The sequence below is a fragment of the Pipra filicauda genome, unplaced genomic scaffold (assembly GCF_003945595.2).
Source record: "Pipra filicauda isolate LSUMZ 115617 unplaced genomic scaffold, ASM394559v2 scaffold983_size41633_pilon, whole genome shotgun sequence".
NCBI classification, from domain to species: domain Eukaryota; kingdom Metazoa; phylum Chordata; class Aves; order Passeriformes; family Pipridae; genus Pipra; species Pipra filicauda.
In genome coordinates, this window is record NW_024105179.1 from 15,426 (window position 1) to 41,602 (window position 26,177).

A 26,177-nucleotide genomic window follows, 5' to 3' on the forward strand; every position below is an offset into this window, starting at 1 on the left:
TCCATGTCCCACTGCAGCAGAGCAAAACTGAGTCCTTGGCAGTGCATTTGGTGACATTTGACACATCAATTTCTTTTAAAAATGCAGTTGCTTTTTCACAGAGGTCTGTCTTAACTGTTCCCTGTCTTTTCCTTTTCTGAACAGGCCCTATACTAAGAAACAACAAATGTCCAACAGCAGCAGCTCCATGGCCCAGTTCCTCCTCCTGGCATTGGCACTCCTGGCAAGAGGAACTGGAATAAAATCCAGTCCCCCAAATCCCCTCCCTCTGTTCTGAGCTTGGGCAAACTGTGACCAGCAGTTCTGGAAACACTTTGATACATCACAAGTACATTTAATTAGAGGTCACCCTGTGCTCCAAGTTGCCTCTCACTGCACAGCAAAAAGGATTCCTCGGGAGCCCATTCCAGGGTCCCTGCTCTCAGTGCCCCCTTCAGCCAGCAAAACCCAGAGCTCGGGAGAGGGATGCAGAGGGATCTTCCTGAAAAGAGGCCCTGAATTCTGAATTGCTATGAGACATGCAAGATGTTTTGCTAACTGGGTCTGACCTAATTCAGCTCTGTCTCTTTTCTCCATAACAGAAAACAATAACCTGAGGCAGCAAATGTCCAACAGCAGCTCCATGGCCCAGTTCCTCCTCCTGGCATTGGCAGACAGGCGGGAGCTGCAGCTCCTGCACTTCTGGCTCTTCCTGGCCATCTCCCTGGCTGCCCTCCTGGCCAACGGCCTCATCCTCAGCGCCGTAGCCTGGGACCACCACCTGCACACCCCCATGGGCTTCTTCCTGCTCAACCTCTCCCTCACAGACCTGGGCTGCATCTGCACCACTGTCCCCAAAGCCATGCACAATTCCCTCCAGAACACCACAACCATCTCCTACATGGGATGTGCTGCACAGCTCTTTTTCTTTGCCTTTTTCATCTCAGCAGAGCTTTCCCTCCTCACCATCATGTGCTACGACCGCTACGTTGCCATATGCAAACCCCTGCACTACGGGACCCTCCTGGGCAGCAGAGCTTGTGCCCACATGGCAGCAGCTGCCTGGGCCACTGGCTTTCTCAGTGCTCTGCTGCACACAGCCAATACATTTTCCCTGCCCCTGTGCCAGGGCAATGCCCTGGGCCAGTTCTTCTGTGAAATCCCCCCCATCCTCAAGCTCTCCTGCTCACACTCCAAACTCAGGGAACTTGGGCTTATTGTGGTTGGTGCCTGTTTAGTGTTTGGTTGTTTCATTTTCATTGTTTTCTCCTATGTGCAGATCTTCAGGGCTGTGCTGAGGATCCCCTCTCAGCAGGGACGGCACAAAGCCTTTTCCACGTGCCTCCCTCACCTGGCCGTGCTCTCCCTGTTCCTCAGCACTGCAGCATTTTCCTACCTTAAGCCCCCCTCCATCTCCTCCCCATCCCTGGATCTGGCCCTGTCAGTTCTGTACTCGGTGGTGCCTCCAGCACTGAACCCCTTCATCTACAGCCTCAGGAACCATGAGCTCAAGGATGCCCTGAGAAAAATGATGACTGGATGCTTTTCAGGAGCAATAAAGTGCCTGTTTTCTGGTGTGTAGCATTCAGAATGGAACTCACTAATGGCCCAGCCTTCCTGCTTAGGTCATCGGGTTCTTCCTGCAATAATTTTCTCTGCAATGAAATATTATTTTGAATCTCCCTTCTAATTTAGTGTCTACCCATTGAATTTTACCCAGAGATGTATAAATGATGAATTGCACTCTCTAAGTATTTAAACAAAATAAAGGACCCTGCAGTGCCTTCTTTGTCCAAGACCCTTCTTCTCAGATGTTCCCAAAGGACAGCACACTGCAGGACAGGGGGGATTTGCAAACGGGAAGGGGACAATAATCCCAGCCCAGCAGCACTGCCAGGGAGCAGCAGGGCTTGGTCTTTGCAGAGCTGCTCTCTTGCCACTCCCACACTGTCCTCCTGAGCCCCTTTCTCTGGGTAAGGCCTGAGTGCTCTCTGAGCACAGTCCTGGGGGGTGGAAGCCCTTGGAGCACAGGCAGGGACAGGCCCTGGGAACTTGTGAAGCAGAGCTGGGCTCCCTTCCAGCATCTCCAGGATGCTGAGGGATCTTCTGAGGCCACTGCATGGACTGGGTCACTTCTTCTGTCACCTTGCTCCAGGGCTGCAACTCTCCTGCAGTGTCACCATGACACTCCTGCTCTCTGCTTTCCAGGTTCCATTTTCAGATCCAGTCTTCCCCTGCTGTTCCCAGGGACATCCTGGGAGTGCTTCAGAGCTGCCATCCTGGGGCAGCTCCTGCCCAGCGTGGGCAGGCACAAGGTCTCTCCAGCTGCTCCTCTCCCCTCCCCAGTGCCACTGTTTTCTGCAGCCTCCTCATCCTTGCCCAGCACAGCCCTCCTGGCACAGTTGGACACAACCCTTGTTCTACCCCCTCCTCAGGCACCTGCCCAACCCCCTCAGCTCCAGCCTGATGGCCACAAACCTTCAGGGCAGGGAGGCACTGGGGAAAATGCTGAGGAAACCTTTCAGCTGCACTCAAATCCAATTGGAGGGGTTGGCCTTGAGGAAGAAATCCCTTCTCATTCTCCAGAACCACCAGGACAACCTGTGTTGTGTCCTGGGCACTCCTCTGGAAGTGTGGGATATGGAAAAGGTTTTGGTGTGAGGGATATTGAGAAGGCTGGGCAGTGTCACTGGGAGACCTCTCCCAAACCCTTGGAAAGGCCAGAGCCAGCCCAGAGCTTCCTGGGGCCTTGGCAAAGGCAGACCTGGAACCAGTCTGCAAACAGGGCAGCAAGGAGGGTTGGCAGAGTTCCAGACTGCTCAGGCTCAGCAGGGAAGGGGATAGGGCAAGTCCTGCTGCAGCCATTGCCAGGCATGGGAAGGACAAGGCAGGGATTGCAGAACCCCTGTGGGAGGGAAAAGAAGGGGATGTTTTGTGCCCAGACTTTATCAAGGCCCTTGACATGGTGCCCTGACCTTATGGCCAGACTGGTGAGAGCTGGACTGAAGAAGTGGAAGATGTGGTGGGTGGGAAGTTGGCTGAATGAAGAGTGTCAAATAAAATCCATGGTACAAAATCCTCTTGGCAGCAACTTCCTGGTGAAATCCTTCTGTGACCAGCCCTTGACCACCAATGCAGAAGATCTCTCTATATAATGGGACAAAATGTATTTTCAAGTCCTTTGTGAATGATGCCAAATTTCAGGGAGCCTTTGAGCAAACTCTCCTGGTTTAAAGACACATATTGGGTTGGGAACTCCAATAAAATGAACTCACTCCGCTTTTATTCCCCACCAATACAGGGAGACAAAATTCCAGGAGGTATGAGTGAATAAAATAACAGTTTACTGACAAGAAATATAGCAACAAAACCAGCAATACCAAGAGAACAGTTGAAAGCAACAGCAGAGAGAGAAATTGCCTCTCTCCCCCCCTGCCCCAACTCCCTTTTGTTAACGGATAAAAACAGGGATCAACACGTGCCTCCCTTCCCCTTTTCCCCCTCAATGAACAAAGAACAAAAAACAAAACCATGGGAAACAGGGGGTAAAGCAAAATCTGGGAAACCCTCTGGTCTGAGATCAGTTGTGCTGCCCAAGAACACGCTGACCCCAGAGGTGTCCAAGTGGGGCAGAGCCGGCGACTCCGGTCCGTGCGGTGGCGGGGGGGAGGCAGCGGCTCTGCTTGATTCCATGGAGTTCTGGGGAGGTACAGTGGGCCCTTGGTTCCAGGAGGGTCTGAGATGTCTCAGGGTTCCTTTTGTTCCAAAGAGCCCCCCCATGTCACAATGGTCCCTTGGTTCCATGAGATTCCACAGTGTCTCTGCATTCCTTTGGTTCCATGAGGCCCTGCAGTGTCACGGTGCCACTTGATTCCGTGACGTTTCAAAGAATCAGAATGGCCCCTTCATTTAAGGCCAACTGCACATGGGGCTGCCTTAGGGGGAGTGTGGGCACCCAGACAAGGGAGTTGTCACCCCCCTGGACTCAGCTCTGGGGTCACCACATCTGGACTGGTCTGTCTGTCTGTGAGGTTCCCCATTCTGGAGGAATGAGGAAGAACTGGAGAGGGTCTAGAGGAGATCTGACAGGATGGAGCTTTTCTCCATATTGGAAATAGAATGAAATCTCCACAAAGAGCAGCATGGAAGGTTCAGAGAGAAGGTGAGGAAAAAGAAAGGTCACTAAACAGGGACCCTTGTGGTGCAAGAGGTCACCCAGAGGGAGTCAGGATCAGCCCATGGCTTTGTGTTCCAGGGAACAGCCAGAGCTGGTGCAGAGCCATCAGGGAGGGTCTAGAAATGCTGCTGGGAGGGGGTGGGAAAGCAGGAGGGGTGTGTGCAGCCTGCAAGGCCAGAGCAGCAGCAGGGCCAGGGCAGGACAGCCTGCAGGAGAGATGGCCAAGGGCTCTGGCAGGGCTGCAAGGCCCAAAGGCACCCAGGCCTTTGTCCCCTTGCCTCTGGCAGCTGCCTCTGCCACTCAGGCCACCACAAGCCACTTTCCTGGCAGGTTCTGCCCTTGGGTTCTGCCTCGCCCCTCCCTCAGCAGCCTGGCAGGGGTTGCCCAGGTTTGGGCCTTTGTTGTTCCTCCCCCTCCCATCCCAGTGCCCCCCAAACAGCCCTGAGCCAGCCGGGAGGGACAGGATCTGCTGGGCCAGGGCCGGGGGCTCAGCCCTTGGCCTTTGTGCTCCACAAAACCAAGGCAGGCTTTGCTCAGCATTGCAGGGGCCTGCCCAGAGCCTTTGTCTGCCTGCACTCCTGGCCTCCAAGGAGCGGCTCCAAGGAGTCCCTGGGGAGGCTTTGGCAGTGCCTGCCCTCAGTGGGGCCCAGCAATGCTTCAAGGCACTTGGACTTTGGCTTCTGACTTCTTCAGCAGCTGCTTCAATCTTCTCTCAGTACCTCAGGATCATGGGCTGGGCTGCAAACACACCGTGGGGCTCATTAAAATCCAGAAATCCCTCAGGATCTCTTTGTCTTCCTTTAATTGTCTTCATGTCCTACCGCATCAACAACTATGAAAGGTGTTTTTGCAGTTTAGCTGAGAGGAAGATTTAAATGAGCGTCATGAAAAATATATTTTTGATGAAAGGGTAAGGATTTAAACAGACCTGGGATGCAGGAGCGTCAGAGTGCAAAGGATTTGACAAAAGATAAGGGGCAAAGAGATTAGTAGCATTTAAGTAGTGACGCATTGGACAGTTATCAAGAGATTCAATAGCATTTGCTACAATTTTAACAGTGACGCAAGTAGAGACTGACAGGAACATTCACCCCACAGTCCAATTCACACCACACCCGGCAAGATGTGTGGACACATCAAGAGTTGGGTGTGGAAAGGTCCCGCTTCCCAAATGCTCCTTGTTTCAGGAAAAACACACCGTGGGGCTCATTAAAATCCAGAAATCCCTCAGGATCTCTTTGTCTTCCTTTAATTGTCTTCAAGGCAATTTCAAAACAAGTCTTCAAAATTTGTACTTTTTTTCTTTTAATTCAAAAATGGATATTTTTTAGTTTAGAGGAGAGGTGATAGAGGTGTTCTCCAAGTGATCTTGATGCTGAGTGTCTCCTCAGGAGATCCACACTGACCCTGGATGATCAACCTTGCTCCTCACCCCCCAGACTCACCAGTTCTGACATGGCCCATCTTGGACTGACAGCTGATGCAGCTCCAAACACACTGTGGGACCCATTAAAACACTGAAAAACAAATTATTTTAAAATACTGAAAAACAAATTATTTCCCTATTCTTTGATTGTCTTCAAGTCTTAATGTCTTCTACATCTAATTAGAGTTGTTTTGTAGTTTAGCTAAGGAGGAAGATTTTAAAGTGGAAGTCACAAAATATATATATTTTTTTGATGAAAGGGAATTATTTACACAATGGCTTGGGATGCAAGACAAGGGGCAAAAGATGTTAGTAGCACTTAATCATTGACCAAGTGAACAGTTATCAAGTGGTTCAACAGCATTTGCCACAATTTTAACAGTGACTGAATTAGAGATTCACAACAACAACATTCCCACCACAGTCAATTCACACCCACACCCAGGCAGAGATGTGTGCACACATCAATAGTTGGCTGTGGAAAGGTCCCTCTCCCAGATTCTCCTTGTTGTCAGGGAAACACTGCCACCAATCCCTTTGTGTTTGCCACCAGACAAGGGGCCCAGCTGGAGGAGTGTTTGTGGAGGGGGATCAGAATTGTCCTGGGCATCAGCGCCGCTCTTTGGAGTGTTGCAAACTGGAGGGTTCCCGAGCTGGGAGAGGCTGCCAGAGGTGTCCCACTGAGAGGGAGGTGCTGGGGAGCTGCCAGGGCCTCCCTCAGCCCCGCTGGGTGTGGGCTCACAAGGGGACTGGCTTTAGTTCTCTGCTGAATTTCCATCCTGGTGTCAGGAATGACTGGAGTTTCCAAAATATTTGGGAATTGTATCCAAACTGTTCCATTTGGGTTACAATTCAGGCAGGGAATGTTCCAAGGCTTTCATGGGATGACTGATTATCCTGTGTTCCCCAGTCGTTCCATTCTGGATTGTTCCCACCTGTATCATCCAGGAGCACCTGGTCCAGTCCAGGGACACTTCCCCACAGCCCTGGTCCAGTCCAGGGGCTCTTCATTGCTCAGCTGGTTTGGTCAAGGCTTGTCAGGAGCTCCTGAGATCATTGACCAGGCCTGAGGAGAATGGGGGTGGATGCACCAAATCAGAGACTTCTAAGAAAAACTTTTTGTAGAGACTTCTCTGAGCACTCTCCAAGGTGTTTGCAGATGAAAACATTGTGTTCATAGTCACAGTGATTCGTTTTACCAAGCCCTGTAGTGGAGGAATATGGGGCAATGGCTTTGAACTGAAATAGGGGAGCTTTATATTGGATAAAATGAAGAAATACTTACCAGTGGGGCTGGCAAGAACTGCATCAGGTTCCCAGAGAAGAGGAAGTCCCCTTCCTGGATTTGTTCAAGGTTAGAAACTTTGAGCAGCCTCAATTAGTGAAGATGTCACTGTCCACGTCCAGGAGTTTGGACCAGATGAGCTTTTATATCCCTTCCAAGCCAAAGCATTCTGTCATTCTTGGAGTGTAAAGTCTCAAACTCCTTCTCCAAAGAATTTCCATTGTTAGGACATGAATTACCATATTTTTGAAGAAGCCATTCTAACCCCAAAAGGTAACAAGGAAGTTCCAAGGTATCTGTAGGAAACTGTAACCAAGTGGGTCAATGGCAGAACCTCTCAGGGTGCCCTTGCAGCTGAGGATGGGGGATTCGACCTCGGGCTCTGAGACTCATGATGGGCAGCCAGAAAGGGGATTTGGAGAGTGGATAAGACTTGTCATGGGATGTCTAGGGAAGAACCAAAGCAAGGGTAGGATCACAATGGTCACTGGAGGACCAAGCATGAGAAAAGAGAGAGAAAAGAGGCTGAAAAAGCTGGTCCTGTTAAACAGGAGGCTGGTCAAGACACGTCCCTGGCTGTGCCCTGCAAGTGATCCCCACAGCCTGTCCCCTTTCCTTAAGAACTCCATTGCCAAGAAGTTTCTGTGGGGAGGGACCTCTCTGCTCCTGGCACAGATTGTGGCCCAAGTTCCAGCCACTGCAGCGGGAGCCACAACTAGTCAGGTCTTGTGTTCTTTGGGGGGCCAGACTCTGCCCAGACTGGTGTGTGTGTTGGAAACACAAAAGAGTGAAGCAAATGCAAAGCTAAACACCCAATGTAGGCTGACTTTGTCCCTAAGTGGGGGCTGAGAATTGGACCCAACATGTGCAGGGACAGAGGGAGGGGTTTGTCCCCCTGGCCCTGCCCAGAAGGGACACCTTTCAGGAAGGGTTGTGGCCTTGGCTGTGCTGAGGGTTGCCCCGGGCAATGCAGCTTGGGATTGCAGTGGCACTGTCAGGGCTCTGCAGAGCTCCTGGCAGTTCCTGCCTTTGTCCCCAGCAATGCCAGAGACCTGCAGGGGTTGCAGTCAATCACTTGTGCTCTTTGGGACCCCGACTGGCTCTGCTGAATGTCAGCAGGCCTGGAGTTCCCAGACTGTTCCTGCATCCAGGGTCGGGCCTGCAGTGACGTTTGTGCAGCATTCAATTGGGGCAGTGGCAGGATGGCCATGGATCCATTCCTGCAGAAACACAATGGGGCTCCATCCCAGGCAGGGATAGAATGGGCCCAGAAATGTTGGAAGGATAAGAAGTAGGGAGTTTTGGCCCTGTGGAATCCCATGGAACCAAAGGAACCGTGGGACATGGTGGAACCTCATGGAATAAAGGGGACATTGTGACCCTGCAGCACCTCATGGAACCAAAGGGAGTCTGGGACATGGCAGGGCCTGATGGAAACAAAGGAACCTCCTGGGAACAAAGGGACCCTGGACACTGCCAAAAGTCAGGGAGACAAGGGAACCCCAGGACACTGTGGAATCTCCTGGAATCCAGGGGCCATTGGAATCCACTGGGGCCTCCTGGAACCAAAGGGAACATGGGACACTGCGGAACCTCATGGAATCAAAAGGACACCAGGACTTTGTCAGGGAATCAAGGGGCCAGTGTGACATCCCAGAACCTTTTGGAACCAAAGGGAACCAATGGGACATTGTGGAATCTCATGGAATCAACGGTCCATTGTGACACTGGGAAACCTCATGGAATGAAGGGTCCATTGTGACCCTGGGGAAAATGATGGAATCAGTGGGCCATTGTCACACTGCAGGGCCTTCTGGAGCCAAAGAACGCTGGGAAACAGTGCAACCTCATGGAATCAAGGAGTCATTGTCCCACTGTGGAGCCTCAAGGAATAAGGGATCCAATCTTTGCCTCAGATTTTGTCAACAAATTAAATTTAAGGAATTACAGAAGGATTGAACCACTTTTGTCCCACAGGTTTTAATGATTGGCCAAATGAGAATATTTCTATAAAATGAATCCTTTATTCGTACAAATGATCAGACGAAAGATCTTAATCAGAATTATTTACTACACAGTATAAAGGCTAAAACTACTAGTAGTACAGTATAGGATAGCATATTGCACTGTATTGAAGCAATTATTGAAACAATGATATTAAAACCAGCAAAAAGAAACAATTATTACGTAGAGATCTGATGGAACTCACCCAGACCAATGGTCGTGGGGAGATTTCTTTTGCTCAGCCTTGAGGAGTGTCCTTGGAGGGCGTCCCCACCCAAGGCAGGAATCTCCACACATCTACCCCAAGAAGGGCTGTGTTAGAAGAACCTGCCTGGATGAAAGGGGACTGGACTTCTCTAGTAGGAAGGGATTGACTGCTCCTCACAAATGGACAGGCCAGTGAGCAGCTTCTCTGTCCCATCCAACTTCCAAAAGCAGGAGGTGTGTTTGGAGTTGGGTGAACCAGGCTGGTTTGAGCATCATCCAACACCAAAACCATTCCCAGGGTGCCACCGGTAACTGGCAGATCTCACAGACAGCTTGCATGAGAGCTGGCACTGTTGGCATTGTCTGATGGCATTTTAGGCCTTCTCAGGGCAGGCCCTCCTGCCCCCCGGGTCGAGAGGTTGGCTGTGAAAGTCCATCCTGGAGATGCACAGGGAGCCAAGAGTTGGGCTCCTGAGTGACACCCAACAATGGACAGGGGGATGGGACTGACCAGATGGAAGTGTCTCAGGTAGATCCGACCACTCCTTGGGCCTGGCCATCCACACACATTTCCCCACTGAACAGATACTACAGAGGATGTTTGATAATGTTTCTGTAGCCCCAGAATATTTGAATAAATGGAGATTTAACTCTGTACAACCCAGAAATTCATTCATTTTCTCTTTTCCTCCCTCTGTGGATCAGGGAACTTGTGACTTCAGTGTGTGACTCACTGTGTGCAAAGGGCAAATATGGACAGAATTCGGAGCAGGGAGTGTTTGGGGGATCTGGGGATCTGTGCTTGACACAGAAGGTGTTTGCCATTGGTCTAAGACTATCTAGTGTGCAAAGTGGAATTCAGTGGAGGCAATGTGGACTTAATATACAGCATGGGAAAGACTTCTGGTTTTTCTTGAGCTGTGCCTTCCTCTGGTTTTGTTTGCTGGCAATAAATGAACATCCCTCTGTGTCTCGGGCAGCTCTTTCTCCAAGCCAAGCAGGTGGGAGTTGGTGCCAAGGAGCTGAAACCTGCAGGTCCAGCCTTGAGTGGAGGGAGCTCAGATTTGCCCAAGGCTGCTTTGAGTGCCAGGGCTTTGATGAGGGACTGGTGGGGTGGGGATAGGGATAAAGTCTGATGGATTGTCAGACATAAAGGCTCTTGATTTTCTTATCTATTCAGGCTGAATTGGGACATGCCTGGGATCAATATCAAATGGAGATTGCTCATATCAGTGTATAAACAGGAAAAAAGTAAACAGGCCACAAAAAAGGAAGTATTTTCTCATTTCTTCTTTAATACAATATATTCATTTTGAATGTACTTCAGAGATTCTGAGACCTAATTAACCACAAAAGAAATGAAGACTTACAAGGAAATTATCTCCAAGGGGCTTGTCTCGTTAAGATGCCAACACTGAAAATAGAGTGTGGAGGAATGAGCAAAGAGACCATCCCTGGGGCTGGGGAAGCAGGAACTCAGAGTCACTGGTTACAGGTAGCAAATGGACTGGGGGATGTTTCTGGGAGAGCCCCTAAAGTGTCTGCTGGTTTCAGGGGGAGTACAGTTAAATTTCTTCCCCGTGGCTGGTGCAGGGCTGTGTTTTGGTTTGTGCTGAACACAGGGTTGATAATCCCAGAATGACAGAATAGGCTGAGTCGGAAGGGACCCACAAGAATCATCCAGTCCAACCCTTACCCTGCACAGGATCATCCCCAAGAATCACACCATGATCCTGAGAGGATCATCCAAACACTTCTTGAGCTCTGTCAGCCTTGGTGCTGTGCCCACTGCCCTGGGGAGCCTGGTCAGTGCCCAACCACCCTCTGGGGGAAGAATCTTTTTCTAAGATCCAACCTGACCCTCCCCTGACACAACTTCAGGCCATTCCGTCAGTCCTGTCCCTGGTCCCCCCAGAGCAGAGCTCAGGGCCTGCCCCTCCTCTGTCCCTCCCCAGGAAGTTGGACCTGCAGTGAGGTCTCCCCTCAGTCTCCTCTTCTCCAGCTGAACACACCAAGTGCCCTCAGTGTCCTCACACGCCTTCCCCCCAAGGCCCTTCCCCATCTTCCTTGCCCTCCTTTGGACACTCTCCAATGGCTCAATCTCTCCCTTCCATTGTGTCCCCCCAAACTGCCCCAATGGTGCAGGTGAGGCCGCCCCAGGGCAGAGCAGAGCGGGACAATCCCCTCCCTGGCCCGGCCGGCCATGCTGGGCCTGATGCCCCCAGGACAGGCTTGGCCCTCCTGGCTGCCAGGGCACTGCTGACTCAGGGCCAACTGGCCACCCACCAGCACCCCCAGGGCCCTTTCCCGGCCCTGCTTTCCAGCCTCTCCTTCCCAGTCTGTCCGTCCAGGCGGGGTTGCCCCATCCCAGGGCAGAATCCGGCACTTCCCCCTGTTGAAGTTCTCAGGGCTCCTAAAGAGCCGGGAGGTCACGGGATGTCAAAGAGCCCCACGGAGCTCAAGGGACCCTTGGGACACTGTGGAACCTCCTGGAATCAAGGGGCCATTGTGACATGTGGGGCCTCATGGAATCAGAGGAACCCTGTGGAATATCATGGAATCAAGGGGCACCTGTGACACTGCAGGGTCTCATGCTCCAGAAGGAACCCTGGGACACTGTAGGATCTCATGGAACCAAGGGGCCATTGTGACACAGCATGGCTGCAGGGAATCAGGGCTCCAGAGTAAAAGTCCATGGCCTCATGGAAAAAATGAATCCTGGGACACTGTGGAACCTGAAGGAATCAAGAGGCCATTTTGACACTCCAGGGCCTCATGAAGCCAAAGGAACCCTGGGACTTTTTTTAACCTCATGGAGTCAAGGGCCAGTTGTGACACTGCAGAGCCTCATGGAACTAAAGGAATTGTGGAGACCTGCTGATGCCTAAAATCTCTCCTGACACAGTTTTAAACTCTTTTACTATTCTTGGCTGTTAATAAAGACAATCTGACTGTGTCACTAAAAATAGAAGTTTTATTCTTCCGTCCTCCTCGTCCACCCCAAAACGGCAGAAAAGGCATGCAATGTTTACAGTAAAGCTTTTTTATCCCACCCAGCGCAGGAATTTCTAGGCTACAGGGAAGGAGGCACGCATGGACCTATTTAACACACTGTCACACACTTTTTCTAACTTATCCACACTAGTCAAATTTTTCTAACAACACACTGTCATTCTTAATTATAAATTAATTCCTATTTCATAAGTGGGGTGAACTAAAGCAGTCTCTTCCTTCTCATTTTTAACTTTGGTAGCAGGTGTTCACCACAGGTGTCCTTCCCCTGAAGTTGCAGCTCCTTCTCTCCCTCTCACAGAGTGCCCAAGGCCGTCTGATGGATTCCATCCCTATCTCTGAGGCCTCTCTCTGGGGAGCTGCCTCTGGCTCTCCAGCCTGAACACCTGTTTGGTCTCCCACCCCCCAGCTGTGATTCAGTTTTCTGGAATGATTCTAAATGACTTAAAAAGCTTTTTTGGGCCATGATCTAGGCAACTGCTGCCGTGGATAACGTGGACTGCAGGAAGGCAGAAGAGAAGGACGTGAAAGGGCCACCTGTGAGCAAAAGGTATTTTTCGTTTTCAGTAGTCTCTGAATTTTTGTTACTAGTTTTCTGTTTCTGTGGAAGAGTTCAGTGTCCTCCCTCCTGGGAGGGATGGGAATAAATGGTTAAACATGGAAAACGTTGTGGCTGAGCTGTTCCAACACTGCAAACTGTCATTTGTCCAGATGGTCTAAAGATGTCCAGATTATTGAAAACCTTCCATATGTTTCTTTTCAGGGAGAGAGAAATATTTGATGAAGAAATCCAGCAAAGGCAAAAGTGCAAGGCCAAGCCTCAGCCTGCTGAGAGCTGAGGAGTGGCACCAGCTGCCTCAGAATTACATAGGGAAAATAAGAAACACAGAGGTTTTGGAATGGGATCGAGCCATTTTCAATGGGATTGATTCACTTTGAGGTGACAGACTGATCCCTCTTGACTTTTGGGATGCAGAGCTGGGAGAGACTGGAATGTTAATGGTCCACGGCTCCAACACTCTCCAGTTGCAGAAGCAGTGGGGGCTTTGCTGCCCATGGGCAAAGGAACCACCTGGGGAAGGGGGGGTTAATGGGGCTGGGGGGGAGAGGAGGGGCAGCACCACGAGCAGGTGAGTCCTGAGACCCTCCTGGTGTCCCCAAGACCATCTTGGTGTCCCCACCCCCCCCTTGACACCCCGAGACCCCCCTGGTGTCTCCAATGTCCCCAGGGCCTCCCCATGGCCCCAATCCCCCCTTGACACCCCCAATTCCACTGTCCCCAAACCCCTCCCCAATGTCCCCAAACCCCATCCCTGATGTCCCCAACCCTCCATCTCACCCCAGGAGACCCCCCTGGACCCTCTGACCACAAAAACACCCCTCCTTCCCCCCACGCTCACAGAAAGGCCAAGGGCATCTGGGGACACGTTGGGGACAGTTGGGGGGCTTTGCAGGGCACTGGGGGATTACTGGGGGATACTGGGACACACTGGGGGGAACCAGGGGGCACTGGGAAGGACTGGGGGGTTACTGAGAGGCGCTGGGAGGGCACTGGGAGGGACTGGGGGAGAACTAGGGCACACTGGGGGGCACTGGCAGATGACTGAGGAGTTCTTGGGGGATTACCAGGACACACGAGGGGACACTGGGAGGTTACTGGGCCACACCGGGGGTTACTGGGTGCTCACTGGAGGATCATTGGGCCACACTGGGAGGCAGTGGGAGGTCACTGGGATGCACTGGGTGGTCACTGAGGGGGTTACTGGGCCGTACTGGGGACATTGGGATCCCCTTACCCGGATGTGGTACATCTCGTCCCTGGACTTTGGGGGGCACCACCAGGCCCCCTCCCCTGGGGGCTGGGTGACCCCCTGAACCCCACTGCTGAACCCTCCCTGTAGGATCTCTGTGTGCTGAGTTTTGCGGTCTCTGGGGTTCAGGGCGGGCATCAGGATCCCCTTTCCCTGAGGTCGGTCCGCCGGGCCGGCAGGGGCGCTGTGGCCCGAACAGAAATGGCGGGTCCAGCACGTGACGCGGGGCTTCATGGGAGTTGTAGTTCTTTTATGAGCTCTCCGCCGGCGCGCCTGCGCAGTGCAGCCAGGGCGTTGGAAAAGCCCCCGAGCCCCGCAGCCCCCAAGAGGGCTCCAGGGCCCCGCGCTCTGCCCCTCGGGAACCCCCGAACCCCTCCGCTAAACCCTCCCGAGCCCTCCAGCCTTTCCACTCACAGTGCAGTGCACCCGCCGCCGCCTCCTCCATCACTTCCCCACAGCCGACATGGCGCTCTGTGCGCTCCCCGCCTCCAGAGAGACCCCCACAGTCAATCCGCGGGCGGTCTCGCCCCCCGCTCGCCCGATGCCACGCCCAGGCACCGGGCGAGCGGGAGAGGAAGACTTTGAGCCTTCATCCCCTGCGACCACCCGAGAGCAGCACCAGAGAGAAGTGCGCAGGCGCCAGAAGGCGCGTCCCGAGATTTCCATGGAACACCGCCCACTCTGGGGTAGCTCGGGAAGATGTAAAAATGTGCAACGAATATGTATGAGCTAATTTCCCAGGAACTGGAACAGCCCTGTGTGTGCAGGGACACGGGTCAGGGGGTGCTCCCCCAGCAGCCCTCTGTCCCCACAGCAGGTTGGGAGCTCAGGGGGCCACCCCGGACCCCCCTTTCCCACCCCCCTCTGCCCCACAGCTGCTGCAGCACCAGCTGCTGGGTGGGGGGAGTCCCCCCATCAGCCCCCAGCGTTGGGGACCTGTGGAGAATCGTGACCAGAGCAAGCACAGAAAGGGTTACAGAAGCAGTGGACATTCCCAGTGCGGATCTGCCCCCTCCCAGAGCCCCAGGGAACCGCTCCAGGGCCCAACTGATGGGGGACAGGGGGGACCCATATGGGAACCCCCCTCCCTCTGTCCCCCTGCCCACTGTCCAACACCCCTTTTCTCCCCTCTCCCACCCCTTTCTCATCATCCCCACAGTCCTCAGCTCCCCCCCCGGCTCGGTTTGGGGCTGTTTCTTCCCCTCTGCCCTGCTCGGTTTCAGAGTCTCAGCCCCTTCCCTGCTCAGTTTGGAGGTCCCAGCCCCCCCTTTTCCCCCGTTCTCCCCCCCTTTTTCCACTGTCCCCTGAAAGGGAGCTGTTAAATATTGGGTGCTGAAAAAGCTGCTACATCGTGTCCATTCCAAATTAAGCCTGCATTTATTAGCATGGACTGGCATCCAAATGGCAGCAAGAAGAGTCTTCTAATTCTCTTCTTTTTAATCCTCTCTGCAGTCGCCAATTTCCCCTCGAAGCGGGCAGGAAAACAGGAACAGCCCTGGGGTGGTCGGGGAGCAGCGCTGACCCCAAAGGGCTGCATTTCCCCTGCCGATCGTCCTGCTCTGCCCTCCCCGGGGCTGGCTCTGCCTGGCGCTGGCCGGACGTCCCGGGGCTCCTCACTGAGCAAACCCCTTCCCAAACTTCAGGGACAAGTCCAGACCCCGGCTGGCCCGGGAGGAAGCGACAGCAGCGCGGGCCGAGCGGGCGGGATGGGGTCCGAGCAGCGGCGGGAAGTTGCAAGATTGCCAGCAAAGAAGTCAAAATAAAGTGAAGCAGCTAAAAAAGCCCGTGGTCTCGGCATGGGTGCGGGAGGAAGGGGAGCTCCGTGACTGCAGCCGGGGCTGCCCCCGGGGCGCGCGGGGGCCAAACAGGGAACGGAAAAATGGACAAACGGACGAACCGACGAACGGACCAACGGCCCCGGCGCTTCGGCAGCAGCAGCGGCAGCAGCAGCAGCGACTCTAGCGACGCGCTCTCGGTCTTTCTCCTGCTCTTGCTCTTCCTCCTCTCCGTCTCCCGGTGTCCCTGTCCCGGTGTCCCTGTCCCGGTGTCCCTGTCCTGGTGTCCCTGTCCCGGTGTCCCTGTCCCGGTGTCCTTGTCCCGTTCCCGGTCCCCCCTCCCCTTGCCGGCCCGGGCCATGGCCCCGGCCGTTCCCCTCTGCCGGGCGGGGCCGCCCCGTCCCCGGCCCTGGGCGGCCCGGCGCGGTCCCGCCCTCGCCCGGCTCCCGGCGCGCCGGCTGTGGCGCTGCTGGGCGCTCCTGTGGGGCGGGCTGTGGGATGGGCTGTGGGATGGGCTGTGGGATGGGCTGTGGGGCGGGCTGTGGGATGGGCTGTGGGATGGGCTGTGGGGCGGGCTGTGGGATGGGCTGTGGGATGGGCTGTGGGGCGGGCTGTGGGATGGGCTGTGGGATGGGCTGTGGGGCGGGCTGTGGGGCGGGCTGTGGGGCGGGCTGTGGGATGGGCTGTGGGGCTGTGGGGCTGGTTGTGCTGTGGGGCGGGCTGTGGGGCGGGCTGTGGGATGGGCTGTGGGATGGGCTGTGGGATGGGCTGTGGGATGGGCTGTGGGATGGGCTGTGGGATGGGCTGTGGGGCGGGCTCGGCGTCGCCGCCGCTTGGCTCCGCCCGGCTCGAGCCCGGCGCCTGCCGGGGCCGGCGGGGGCCGCGGCCGCTGCCGCCTCCTCGGCGGCTTCCCCGACCAGAGCTCCGCCGCTCGCCAGCCCGGCCGCCGGCAGCGAGCCGCCGCTGCCCGCTGCGGGTGGGGAAGCCCGGCCCGGGCCGCTCGAGGGGCGCTCGGGGGCCGTGCCGGGCCCCGGCCCGAACGCTGACGGCCACGTCTCGCCCGCACGGAAGGCGAAGGGGCCCCTGCAGAAGCGCTACCGGCTGGGTTCGCTGCTGGGCAGCGGCGGCTTCGGCCGCGTCTACGCGGGGACCCGCCTGGCGGACGGAGCCCCGGTGAGTGCAGGAGGAGGAGGAGGAGGAGGAGGAGGAGAGCGGGACGGGCGAGCTCAACCCGCCGTTCCCCTTGGCTTGCAGGTGGCCATCAAAGCCGTGCCCCGGGATCTCATCCGGCGCTGGGGCGAGCTGGTGAGCGAGCGGGGCCAGCGGGAGAAAGCGGGGCGGGACGGGCGGGGACGAGCCGAGCCCGGGAGGGTGGAAGCCGCCGGGACACCTGGAGGGAGAGTGGCCGTGGGGTGGGTGGGGGACGGGGAGCATCCAGGGCTGGCAGAGGGGTAGCAGGCAGACAGGCACGGCATCAGCCCCACTGACGACCCCGTGGTCCCCCCGCAGCCCGACGGCACCCTGGCCCCCCTGGAGATCGTGCTGCTGGACAAGGTGTCCAGTGGGTTTCGTGGTGTCATCCAGCTCCTGGAGTGGTTCGAGCTCCCCAACAGTTTCTTGTTGGTGATGGAGCGTCCGGAGCGCTCTCGGGACCTCTCTCGCGTAATCACGGCGTGGAGGTTCCTGCCGGAGGAGATGGCGTGGGGGCTGTTCCGCCAGGTGCTGAAGGCCGTGCGGCACTGCACCAGCTGCGGCGTCCTGCACCGGGACATCAAGCCCCAGAACATCCTCCTCGACCTGGCCACCGGAGAGGCGAAGCTCCTTGACTTTGGATGTGCCACCTTCCTTCAGGACACCGTCTACACCCAGTTTGCAGGTGAGCCCACAGCCGGGGGATGCTCCTGGTGCCAGGCATCGCATGGCCATGCCCGGGTGTGGCACCAGAGATTGCCCCTTTGGCTGAGGGGGAACAGGATTAGTTCTTCAGCCAAGTTGCTTTTGGATGGGGCTGGGGGGTTATTGTGAGACGGGCCCTGGCCTTGCCGACAGCCTGTGCCACCCACCCTGTCCTGGGCTGGGTGTGGGGCAGGGCGGAGCCAGCCTGACCAAAACCCCCGTGAGGGTAGCAGAGAAGGGGGTCAGAACTGTGCACCAGCTGGCTTGGTGTGCAGGCGAGGAGGGGCTTGGGCTGCTCCGCTCCCCTTGTTTGCCTTGGCTTATGATGACTTGTTGGGGGCAGTGCAGTGGGGCGGGGAGAAGGCATGGCTTTTCCCCACCACTGGCTGGGTTTTTCCCTTGCATGTAATAGTTGGGCCTTGCCAGGGCTTCTGCTGCCCTCTTGGACACCAGTGGCTTCTTCTCCAACCCCAAGTTTGTAACCAAGAGTCAGGGGCCGGTGAGAAGGCAGTGGGTCACAGCGTGTGCCACTGGGGCAGGCCCCACGTTGCCAGGGATGCTGGGGTGAGGCTCTGGGAGCAGGCAGCATCCACCTGATGAACTCCGTCTGTATTCCGCAGGAACACCGTCATACAGCCCGCCAGAGTGGATCTGCTTCAAACGCTACCGCGGCGAGGCGGCCACGATCTGGTCCCTGGGCATCCTGCTCTACCAGATGGTCTGCGGGAAGCACCCGTTCTGCAGAGGCACCAACACCATCTGGGACCAGCTCCCGTTCCCACCACGGGTCTCTCGAGGTGGATACCAATCTTTGTGGCACGGGGGGAATAACGGTGTTGGGAGAGGGCAGCGGGCTCACGAGGACGCCGCTCTTGAAGCTGTTTGTGTCCCATGGTTGGCTGGGGGAGGTGGCCTGTGTCCTGCCATCCTGCTCTCCTCCAAAAGGGAGAATCAGTGGAGAAGTTTGGGCACAGCTCTGAGCACAGCCAGCACAGCCTGGGCACGTGGACAGTGGGACAAAGGGGACAGGATCCTTCTCCAACTGACCGGCGATTTTCCCCCCAGGGTGCCAGCACCTTATCAGGTGGTGTTTGTCCATCCGCCCCTCGGACAGGCCATCATTGGAAGACCTGTTGTGCCATCCTTGGGTGCAGGGCATTCACCTGCTCTAGAAGACAGGAGAGATCCACGTGCTCACTTTGATCCAGGGGCCTGGCAAGTAACACCTCCACACATCTCTTGGCAATAAGAAGTAAAGAAAACCAGACTTTTTTTGTCATGCCTGTAGCACTGAGGGGGGGTCAGCACATGGGAACATGCACCTCTTTGTGCTGGAGCTGGGCTGCAGACCCAGTCTTCCAAGTGCTGGTGGCCACCATCCAACCTGGTTTTGCTCATCCTGCTTCACAGACAGCTGGGCCCTCGGCAGAACACTGACAGCCTGGTCTGGCCCCCAGGGAAGGAGAAGGGGCCTCTGGAGAAGCTGTACCGGGTGGGGCTGCTGCTGGAGACATCGAGGACGACGTCAGGGATGACAAGCTCTTTGTTGTTGACCTGGACACCGGCGAGCTGAAGATGATGGACTCTGATTCTGGCCCCTTCCTCCAAGCCGTGCTCCACACGCCGTTTGCAGATGAGTCCACACCCAGGGGGTGCTCCCGGGCATTGCTCAGCCTGGCTGGGCACCGAAGGTTCCCCCTTTGCTGGCGGGGAACCCGAGGAATTCTTCAGCCGGCTGCCAAGCTGCTTCTTGGCAGGAGGGTGGGCGGGTGCTCTGGGCTGGGTGTGAAATGGGAGCCCGGCTCTGCCCCCAGCCTCTGCCACTGCCCCTTTGCTGGGCGGGGCTGGGGCAGGGGCAGCCAGCCTGCCAAAAACAAACCCCCGTGGGGGGAGCAAAGGTGGGGCTGCAGAACACCAGCTGCTTTGGGCTGCAGGCCAGGAAAGGCTTGGGCTGCCTTGGCTTAGGAGCCTTTCTTTGGGGCAATGCAGCAGGGCAGGGAGAAGGCCTGGGTTTTCCTGAGCTGGAGGAGGTGGGGTTTTTCTTTGGTGTGGAGGGGTTGGGCCTTCCTCAGAACCCTGACAGAATGTTAACATTTTACCTTTTTTTCTTGTTTCCATTTTTTGTTTGTAATCTCTTGTCATGAATTTGTTGTTTGTTTTCGAGGGAAGAGTTGGAGCTGGTGCCCAGTGTGGATTGGGAAGGGCTGGGACCATCCCTGGAGAGGATCTGACGTCCCCTCTGAGAAGGCTGAGGACATCCTTTGGGACACACTCTTCTTCCTGCAGCAGATCTTGTGAGGTAGATCCTCATCTTGCCCATCTTCTCAGCAGGAGTGGGATAATGGCTTTGGGGAGATGGCAGCAGGCACATGAACATCTCTTGCAGCTGCTGAGGAGGTTGATCTCCTGGGCTTGGCTGGAGGAGGTGGCACCTGTGTTGAGTAATTTCTGAAATCCAATCGATCTGGGATGACCCCAAATGACAGTTTAGTTTTCACCTTGCTCGAGCTGTATCTCAGCTGTTCTCTGAACAGTTCTCTCCCCCACCTGCCTGTTACTTCCCAACTGCTCCCTCTTTTCCCTGCAACGAGTTCCCAGCTCGTCATGGTCTCCATCAAACCATTGATAGAAGAAATAGAAACTCTACTCCCAGTACCCCGGAGTGCCCAAATGAGGAACAATGTAATCCTGGAGAAGTCCTAGAGAATTAGATAAGGGATGTCCCAAACCAGCAGGATGTAAACTAAGCCCTGTGTACCCAGATAAAAGAAGCACAGTGGTGCTGTGCTGCTCAAGAACTGAGCAGCACAGATGACAGAGAAGGCCTGGAAGGACCAGAAAAGGACTTCCAATAGGGGTGTGACTATGTAAAGCAGAGTAATGAATATGTATTAAGTAAGCAAGGCTATCAAATGCACATGTAAAGAGTGCATAAAAAGCCCTTTCTGTCATTTGGCACCTTGGATTAGAGGAACTCTCCTCTGAGTGTCCAGCATGCTGAACAAAGAAGAATGCCCTTTTTAACATCTCCAAATTGGGGTGAAGAAGTTTGTTTCTGCTGCTTTTGGGTGTAATTTTTGGCCCCCCTGACAGGACACCTCTGCCTGATCTCCCACAGATCTGAGGGATCACTGGATCTTCACGCCAGCACCAGGACTTTGCTGCAGAAGAGCACAGATCCCCAACCCAGTCTGGGACACAGGTAAGATCCCACTGGATAATAAGGCATTCTCTTTGGGAATCCTGCCCATGTCAAACATGTGGATCTTTCAGCACACTGGGTGGGTTCTTTGGTATTTTGGGAATCCTGCTCATCTGAGACCTGTGGATCTTCCAGCCCTTTGGGTGGGTTATTTGGTATTTTGGAATTTGGTATTTGGCTTTGTTTTATCGATCAATATTGTTGTGTTCTTATTTGTTTCTGTATTGTAACATTTTGGGTCTACTGTTTAGAGATGGGGAGTGGGCAGTCTGAAGGGGGAATTGTGAAGAAGTCCCCACTTGGTTGCATTTTGTAATTTTGGATGAAGTTTGGTGGCCCCCCCAGAGGAACAGCTCCCAGGGAGAATTTAATGAAGTGTTGTAATCAATGGGTGGCTGTTCTGGAACATTGAATTCTAATCCATTGTTACAGTTGGTGCTGTTTCAGAAGGGGAACAGAAGTGGAAGGAGGTTCTGTGCATTGATGTGTTTTTCACTTTGCAGAACCTGTGAAATGGCAGAAGGATTGTGGTGTGAATGCAGCGCCCTCAGAGCCCTTGGTGTGAGCCCAGAAAGGAAAATCAAGGGAAATGGTTAAAGCCTTGTTGTTCAGTGTGGAGCACAGGAGAACTTTGTTCTCATCGTCTCCCCGATAAGGAGGAGGACTCAGATCTTCTGGTTGGCCCCACGGGCAGGTTGAGTGGGGGAACAGATAATCAAGATGCAGAAACCAATCTTGCAGGGGAACTGGCATGTGAAGAGGCAGCTTTAGCATGTCCAGAAGAAAAGGAGAGAGAATGTGTCAGAGAGAGAGCAGAGAGCTTCAGTGCAGCTGCAGGAAGAACTAGAGCTGAACAAGGAGGGCTGGGAGTGGCCCCCCTGTGTGATAGAACCCAGACTAAATGGCAAAAGCCTTCAAAATGATGATTCAAAGCCAGGATCCGGGCTAGAAGGATCCTATGTTAGAAGTGTTGTTTGGTAGTAGGGAGAAAGCAATGGTTGTTAAAACCAGTCAGAGGTTTTTGGAAGAGCAGATTTTGGTGGGGAATATCCAGGGTACATTGGACATTCCCTTTCCCACTGCAGATCCTGAATGGGATCCTAACATCCCTATTTTTAGAGAAAGGTTCAATAGATACCTGCAGTGGATGTTGTCTGCAATGAAACATGCCAGGCCAAAAGCAATGAACATGTCAAAATTCTTTGCAATGAAGCAGGATCACAGGGAATAGCCTACTGAATTTTTAAATCTTCTGGAAGAAACAGCACAAAAATATACTAATATCCATCCTGGAACACGGGGGGAAGGACTCAACTGGCCCCCATATTTGTGGGGCAGTCCTCAGATGTGGTTAGGAGGGAATGACAAAAAGCTGAGGGACAAGACCAAGATAATTTGGGGACATTGTTGGAGGTTGGGAGAATCAGCAGGAATCAACTCAGCAGGAAGGAGTTGCAGTTCTGGAAGAAATCCCTGAGGAAATGGTGCCCCCGGGGAGAGGAAGAGGATGAGAGCATGGGCAGCCTGCTTCAAACATCCCCCCCAGGAGACTTGGGATCAATCCCTGTGCATCCTGTAAGAAAGATGGACACTGGAAATGGGATTGTCCACAACTGAAACTTCAGAACCCTCCCAACCCTCTCCTGGCATCACTGCAGACGACTGAGGGGGCACCAGAGGATTCTTCCCCATCAGAACATCTGGTTCCAGCCAAGCTAAGTACAATTGGTTGTGGCTGTGGGAACTTGTTCCCCTGTCTTAAATAAGGGAAAATGAAACTCAAGTCACAATTCTGGAACAATTGTCTGGTGTGCCAGGGAATTGGGAAACTGGGCCATTTTTAATGCTGTGGATTTGAAATTGGGAAAACAGTGGTTGGCTCCCCAGTGTTTGTATTTCCCCAGTTCACCAAAGCCTCTGCCTGGGAGAGATCTCTTGGAAAAATTAAATGCCACAATCCAATTGAAAAATGGTAAAATATAGGTTATTATTGCAGAGCCTAATTCTATGGAAGATTCTAGTTTTGCATGAGAGTCTCCAAAAGCAGAACTAATCCATCTGCCAACATCACTTGGGGATGCAGTGATTCCAGTAGGATGGGCTGGAGAGGTGCCTCCATGATCCAAAAGAGCAGAACTGTGAGAATTCCAGTGAAACCTGGAGTGGGGTTGGTCAGGCCAAAGCAATAGCCTTTGAAAATGGAAAGTTGTGAGGGATTCTCACTCTCTGTAGAAAAACTGATGAAATTTTGCTTGTTAAAATAATGTGAATCTAAATGTAATGCTCCAATTTTGCCAGTCAAGCAGGCAAATGGAAGGCTATCCCAGTTAGTCCAAGACCTCAGAGCTATAAATAATAGAGTAGAAGATATACAAGCAGTTGTAGCGAATCCTTACACTTTGCTAACTCCCCTAAATGAAAGTTTAATGTTTCACAGTATTAGATTTGAAAGCTGCCTTTTTCTGTCTCCCTTTGAGTTGTGAAAGTCAAGAGCTTTTTGCTTTCAGATGGGAAAATCCAAAGACAGGGAGGAAAACCCAGCTGACTTTGGTGGTCCTCCTGCAGGTGATGCCAGCTCAGCTGATGCTAAGGAAAAACCTCAGGAGCAGTTAATTGAGTGTGAGATAAGGAAAGGGTTTGATTTGTGCCAAGGCACAGATGTTACAGGATGCATGCCCGCTGTGCCTGAGATGTGACATTTTATAATACTACCTGTCCATCCCAAGTGTTTCCACCCCGTAGCCTTTGCTCTGGTCTGCCCCGGGCCCACTCCCTGGGAATTGAGTCTGGGGTGCATTTCGGGACCCTCTCTTCATCCCCATCACCATCCTCAGAGCACAAAGGGTACACGGTCACCCAGTTCTTGACTCTGTTCTGTTGTTCAGGCCAAGATAGGAGTGTTCTCTAAACAGCATAGGCCTTGCCTTGACAAGAGACTAAACATTTCTACTGAATTCAGGGCTAGGATTGATATGGGGAGCATGAATGGGGTAGGAGGGTTGAGGAATGTGTAAACTAAAGGGTGCTAAAGGGTGAGGAATACAATATAGCTACTTCTAAAATCTACTTCTACTATAATTACATATAAAGCTTATAAAAATTAAAAAAAAAACTAAAAGGGTCTTAAGGCATCACAGGGGTTTAAAAATATCCCCCCAGTATTTGGAACTCAATTGGCAAAGGAACTGGAGGAATGGAAAAGCCAAAACCCTCTTGGAGCCTTATTCCAGTGTGTGGATATTTTGACAGCCACTGATGCTGAGCAGCAATGTTGGGATCAGACACTATGGAATTTCCTTGGACTGGGTGGATATGGGGTGTCCCAAACACAAAGTGCAAGTAGTCCAGACCCCAGGAGCCTCCCTGGGCTTTGGAATTCTCCAAGGACAAGGGAGGCTGGGCCAGGAAGGAAAGAAGCAACCTGTCAACTGCCCCAGCCCCAGCAAAGGAAGCCCAGAGCAGGATTGCTTCCAGACTAGAGGAGAAGTGTATTCGGGCAGAGCTGACTCAGGAGACAGCCCCTGGGAAAGTCCTGGTTGGGAATTGTTTCCCAGTGGGGGCAGCTTTGTCCAGCATGGAAAACAATTCTCTGGATGCACAGGAACTCCCCCAGCAGGTCATGGAATTGGGGGCACTCCTCTGCAGTGCCTCAGCCCAGAAAGCAGAACCAATTGTGCTCACTCCAGCTTGGGGATTGAGTCAAGGAGAACAAGTTAATCCTTGGACTTGCTTGAAGATCTCCAGAAACCAACAGAGGCTGCTGTCCTGCATTGCAGAGTGCACCAAGAGGGGGAGACCAAAGCAGAACTGGGGAATCATTTGGCCCAAAAGGCTGCCAAAGAGGCTGCAGAAAAAGGCACTTTAGAGAGTAAAGTTTTGTCTTTAATAACCCTGACAGAGATACCTCTCCCAGTAGAAACAAATGAGTCTAGTGCTAAGGATTGTCAGCTCATTGAAACCTTAGAGCAAAATTTGCTCCAGGAGGCTGGGCAGTTACCCCAGGTGGGCAAATAATAGTCCCTGAACCAGTCTGGTGTGACCTGGTGGATGGGGAACACGAGGGTATTCCTTGGAGTGAAGCAAATCTTTGAAACATTTGCACAAGTGGGTTATAAGTCCAAAACTACCCCCAATTGTAGAAGCAGTGAGTCAGCAGTGTGGTGTGTGTAAGAGAAATGATCCAACCCCTGCCAATGCAGTGGGAATAGGGGATGTAAAGTGTGGAAATGTTCCAGGTGAATGTTGGCAGATGGATTTGACTGAATTGCCCAGAAAAGGGGGGTGTAAAGATCTCCTAGTCTTGGGGGATACCTTCTCTGGGTGGCCAGAGGCTTTTCCTTGTTGCACTAAGAAGGTTTGGAAAGAGACTGCAATGCTGTTCAATGCAATCCTCCCTGTATTTGGGATGCCTTTGGGAATGTCATCAGACAGAGGTTCCCACTTGATTGCAGAAACAAAATGCTTCACTCTTGTTTTGCTCTTCTGAACACAGTTCAAACACTGTTGACATGGGAGGAAAATTTACATCACTTTTTAGTGCCAAATGTGATCCAAGTGTTGTCTAAAAGTGTATGTATTAAGTAAGCAAGACTCTGTAATGAATCTGTAAACTGTGTGTGTAATGTAAAGCCCTGTCTGGCTGTCCCTGAAGTGCTGAGGCTGAACAACAGCCCCTGAGCCAAAGCTGAGCTCTAGATGAACCTTCCAACCTAATGGGCTGTGTCTCCATGTATCTGCTCATCAGCTAAAACTGGGTCTATTTGTTGGTAAAAATGTGGTGTGATGGGACTCCACCTGTGTATCTGCTCCTGAGCAAACAGGTGTGCTTATTAGTCAGATCTGTTAGTCTGGGCTCATTAGTGAATCCTGTTTGTACCTGTTCATTAACAAAATATGTCTGATTGTGAGCAAAATGTGATCTTTATCCTTCTGTATCTGGAGAGTGGTCGAGGCCATGGCAGTCGATGTCTGGCCTTGTTTGGCAGCAGATGGGGCAGGGGGAGCCTTGGTTTGGGAGAAGTAGAACATTGCTCCCAAGATTCTGCTCTGGCCAAATAAGGAACAATAGAATCTTAGAGAAGTCCTGGAGAATTGGATCAGGGCTGGAACTCAAGCAAACAGGGTGTGAGCTGAGCTCTGGGGACCCAGAGAAGATCAAACCAAACATGCTGGTCTCTGTGGGGAAAAGCAGTGATGCTGAGAACCGAGGTCAAGAAGGGGACACCTGACTTTGGGGGGGCACCAGATGCCAAAAAACCCACCAGAGACCCCCAGAGAAGACCCCAAATGACCAAATAGGTACTTGCAATAGGGGTGTGACTGTGTAAAGCAAAGTAATGGACATGTGTTAAGTAAGGGGGAATATCCAATGCCTCTGGAATCAGTGTGTGTAATCCCAAGCCC

The 26,177-nt window shown here is 53.3% G+C and overlaps 2 protein-coding genes and 2 long non-coding RNA genes across 5 annotated transcripts; 3 read left to right on the plus strand and 1 right to left on the minus strand.

Moving 5' to 3' along the window:
- Window positions 1-604: 604 nt before the first annotated feature.
- LOC114001949 (olfactory receptor 14J1-like) lies at window positions 605-1,519 on the plus strand (the record flags this gene model as incomplete). Its single annotated transcript, XM_027747540.2, has 1 exon — window positions 605-1,519. A coding segment is annotated over exon 1 (915 nt), but the record flags the coding sequence as incomplete, so codon positions are not given.
- Window positions 1,520-12,034: 10,515 nt separating this feature from the next.
- LOC120322507 lies at window positions 12,035-14,476 on the minus strand. 2 transcript variants are annotated; one of them, XR_005562270.1, is made up of 3 exons: window positions 14,316-14,476; window positions 13,887-14,174; window positions 12,035-13,186 (listed from the first exon to the last, which is right to left on the minus strand). It is a non-coding gene; the product is annotated as an uncharacterized LOC120322507 (long non-coding RNA). The 2 variants fall into 2 exon arrangements; XR_005562271.1 differs by lacking the exon at window positions 13,887-14,174.
- Window positions 14,477-15,780: 1,304 nt separating this feature from the next.
- Window positions 15,781-21,700, plus strand: LOC114001944 (serine/threonine-protein kinase pim-1-like). The gene is made up of 9 exons (XM_039377966.1): window positions 15,781-15,876; window positions 16,490-16,849; window positions 16,931-16,981; window positions 17,186-17,552; window positions 18,193-18,369; window positions 18,638-18,787; window positions 18,983-19,871; window positions 20,691-20,774; window positions 21,278-21,700. Exons 1-6 carry the CDS (start codon window positions 15,781-15,783, stop codon window positions 18,742-18,744), a joined length of 1,158 nt encoding a protein of 385 aa, XP_039233900.1. The 3' UTR covers window positions 18,745-18,787; window positions 18,983-19,871; window positions 20,691-20,774; window positions 21,278-21,700.
- A 1,148-nt stretch (window positions 21,701-22,848) lies between these two features.
- On the plus strand, window positions 22,849-25,887 carry LOC120322508. The gene is made up of 2 exons (XR_005562272.1): window positions 22,849-23,339; window positions 23,912-25,887. It is a non-coding gene; the product is annotated as an uncharacterized LOC120322508 (long non-coding RNA).
- The last annotated feature ends 290 nt before the right edge of the window (window positions 25,888-26,177 follow it).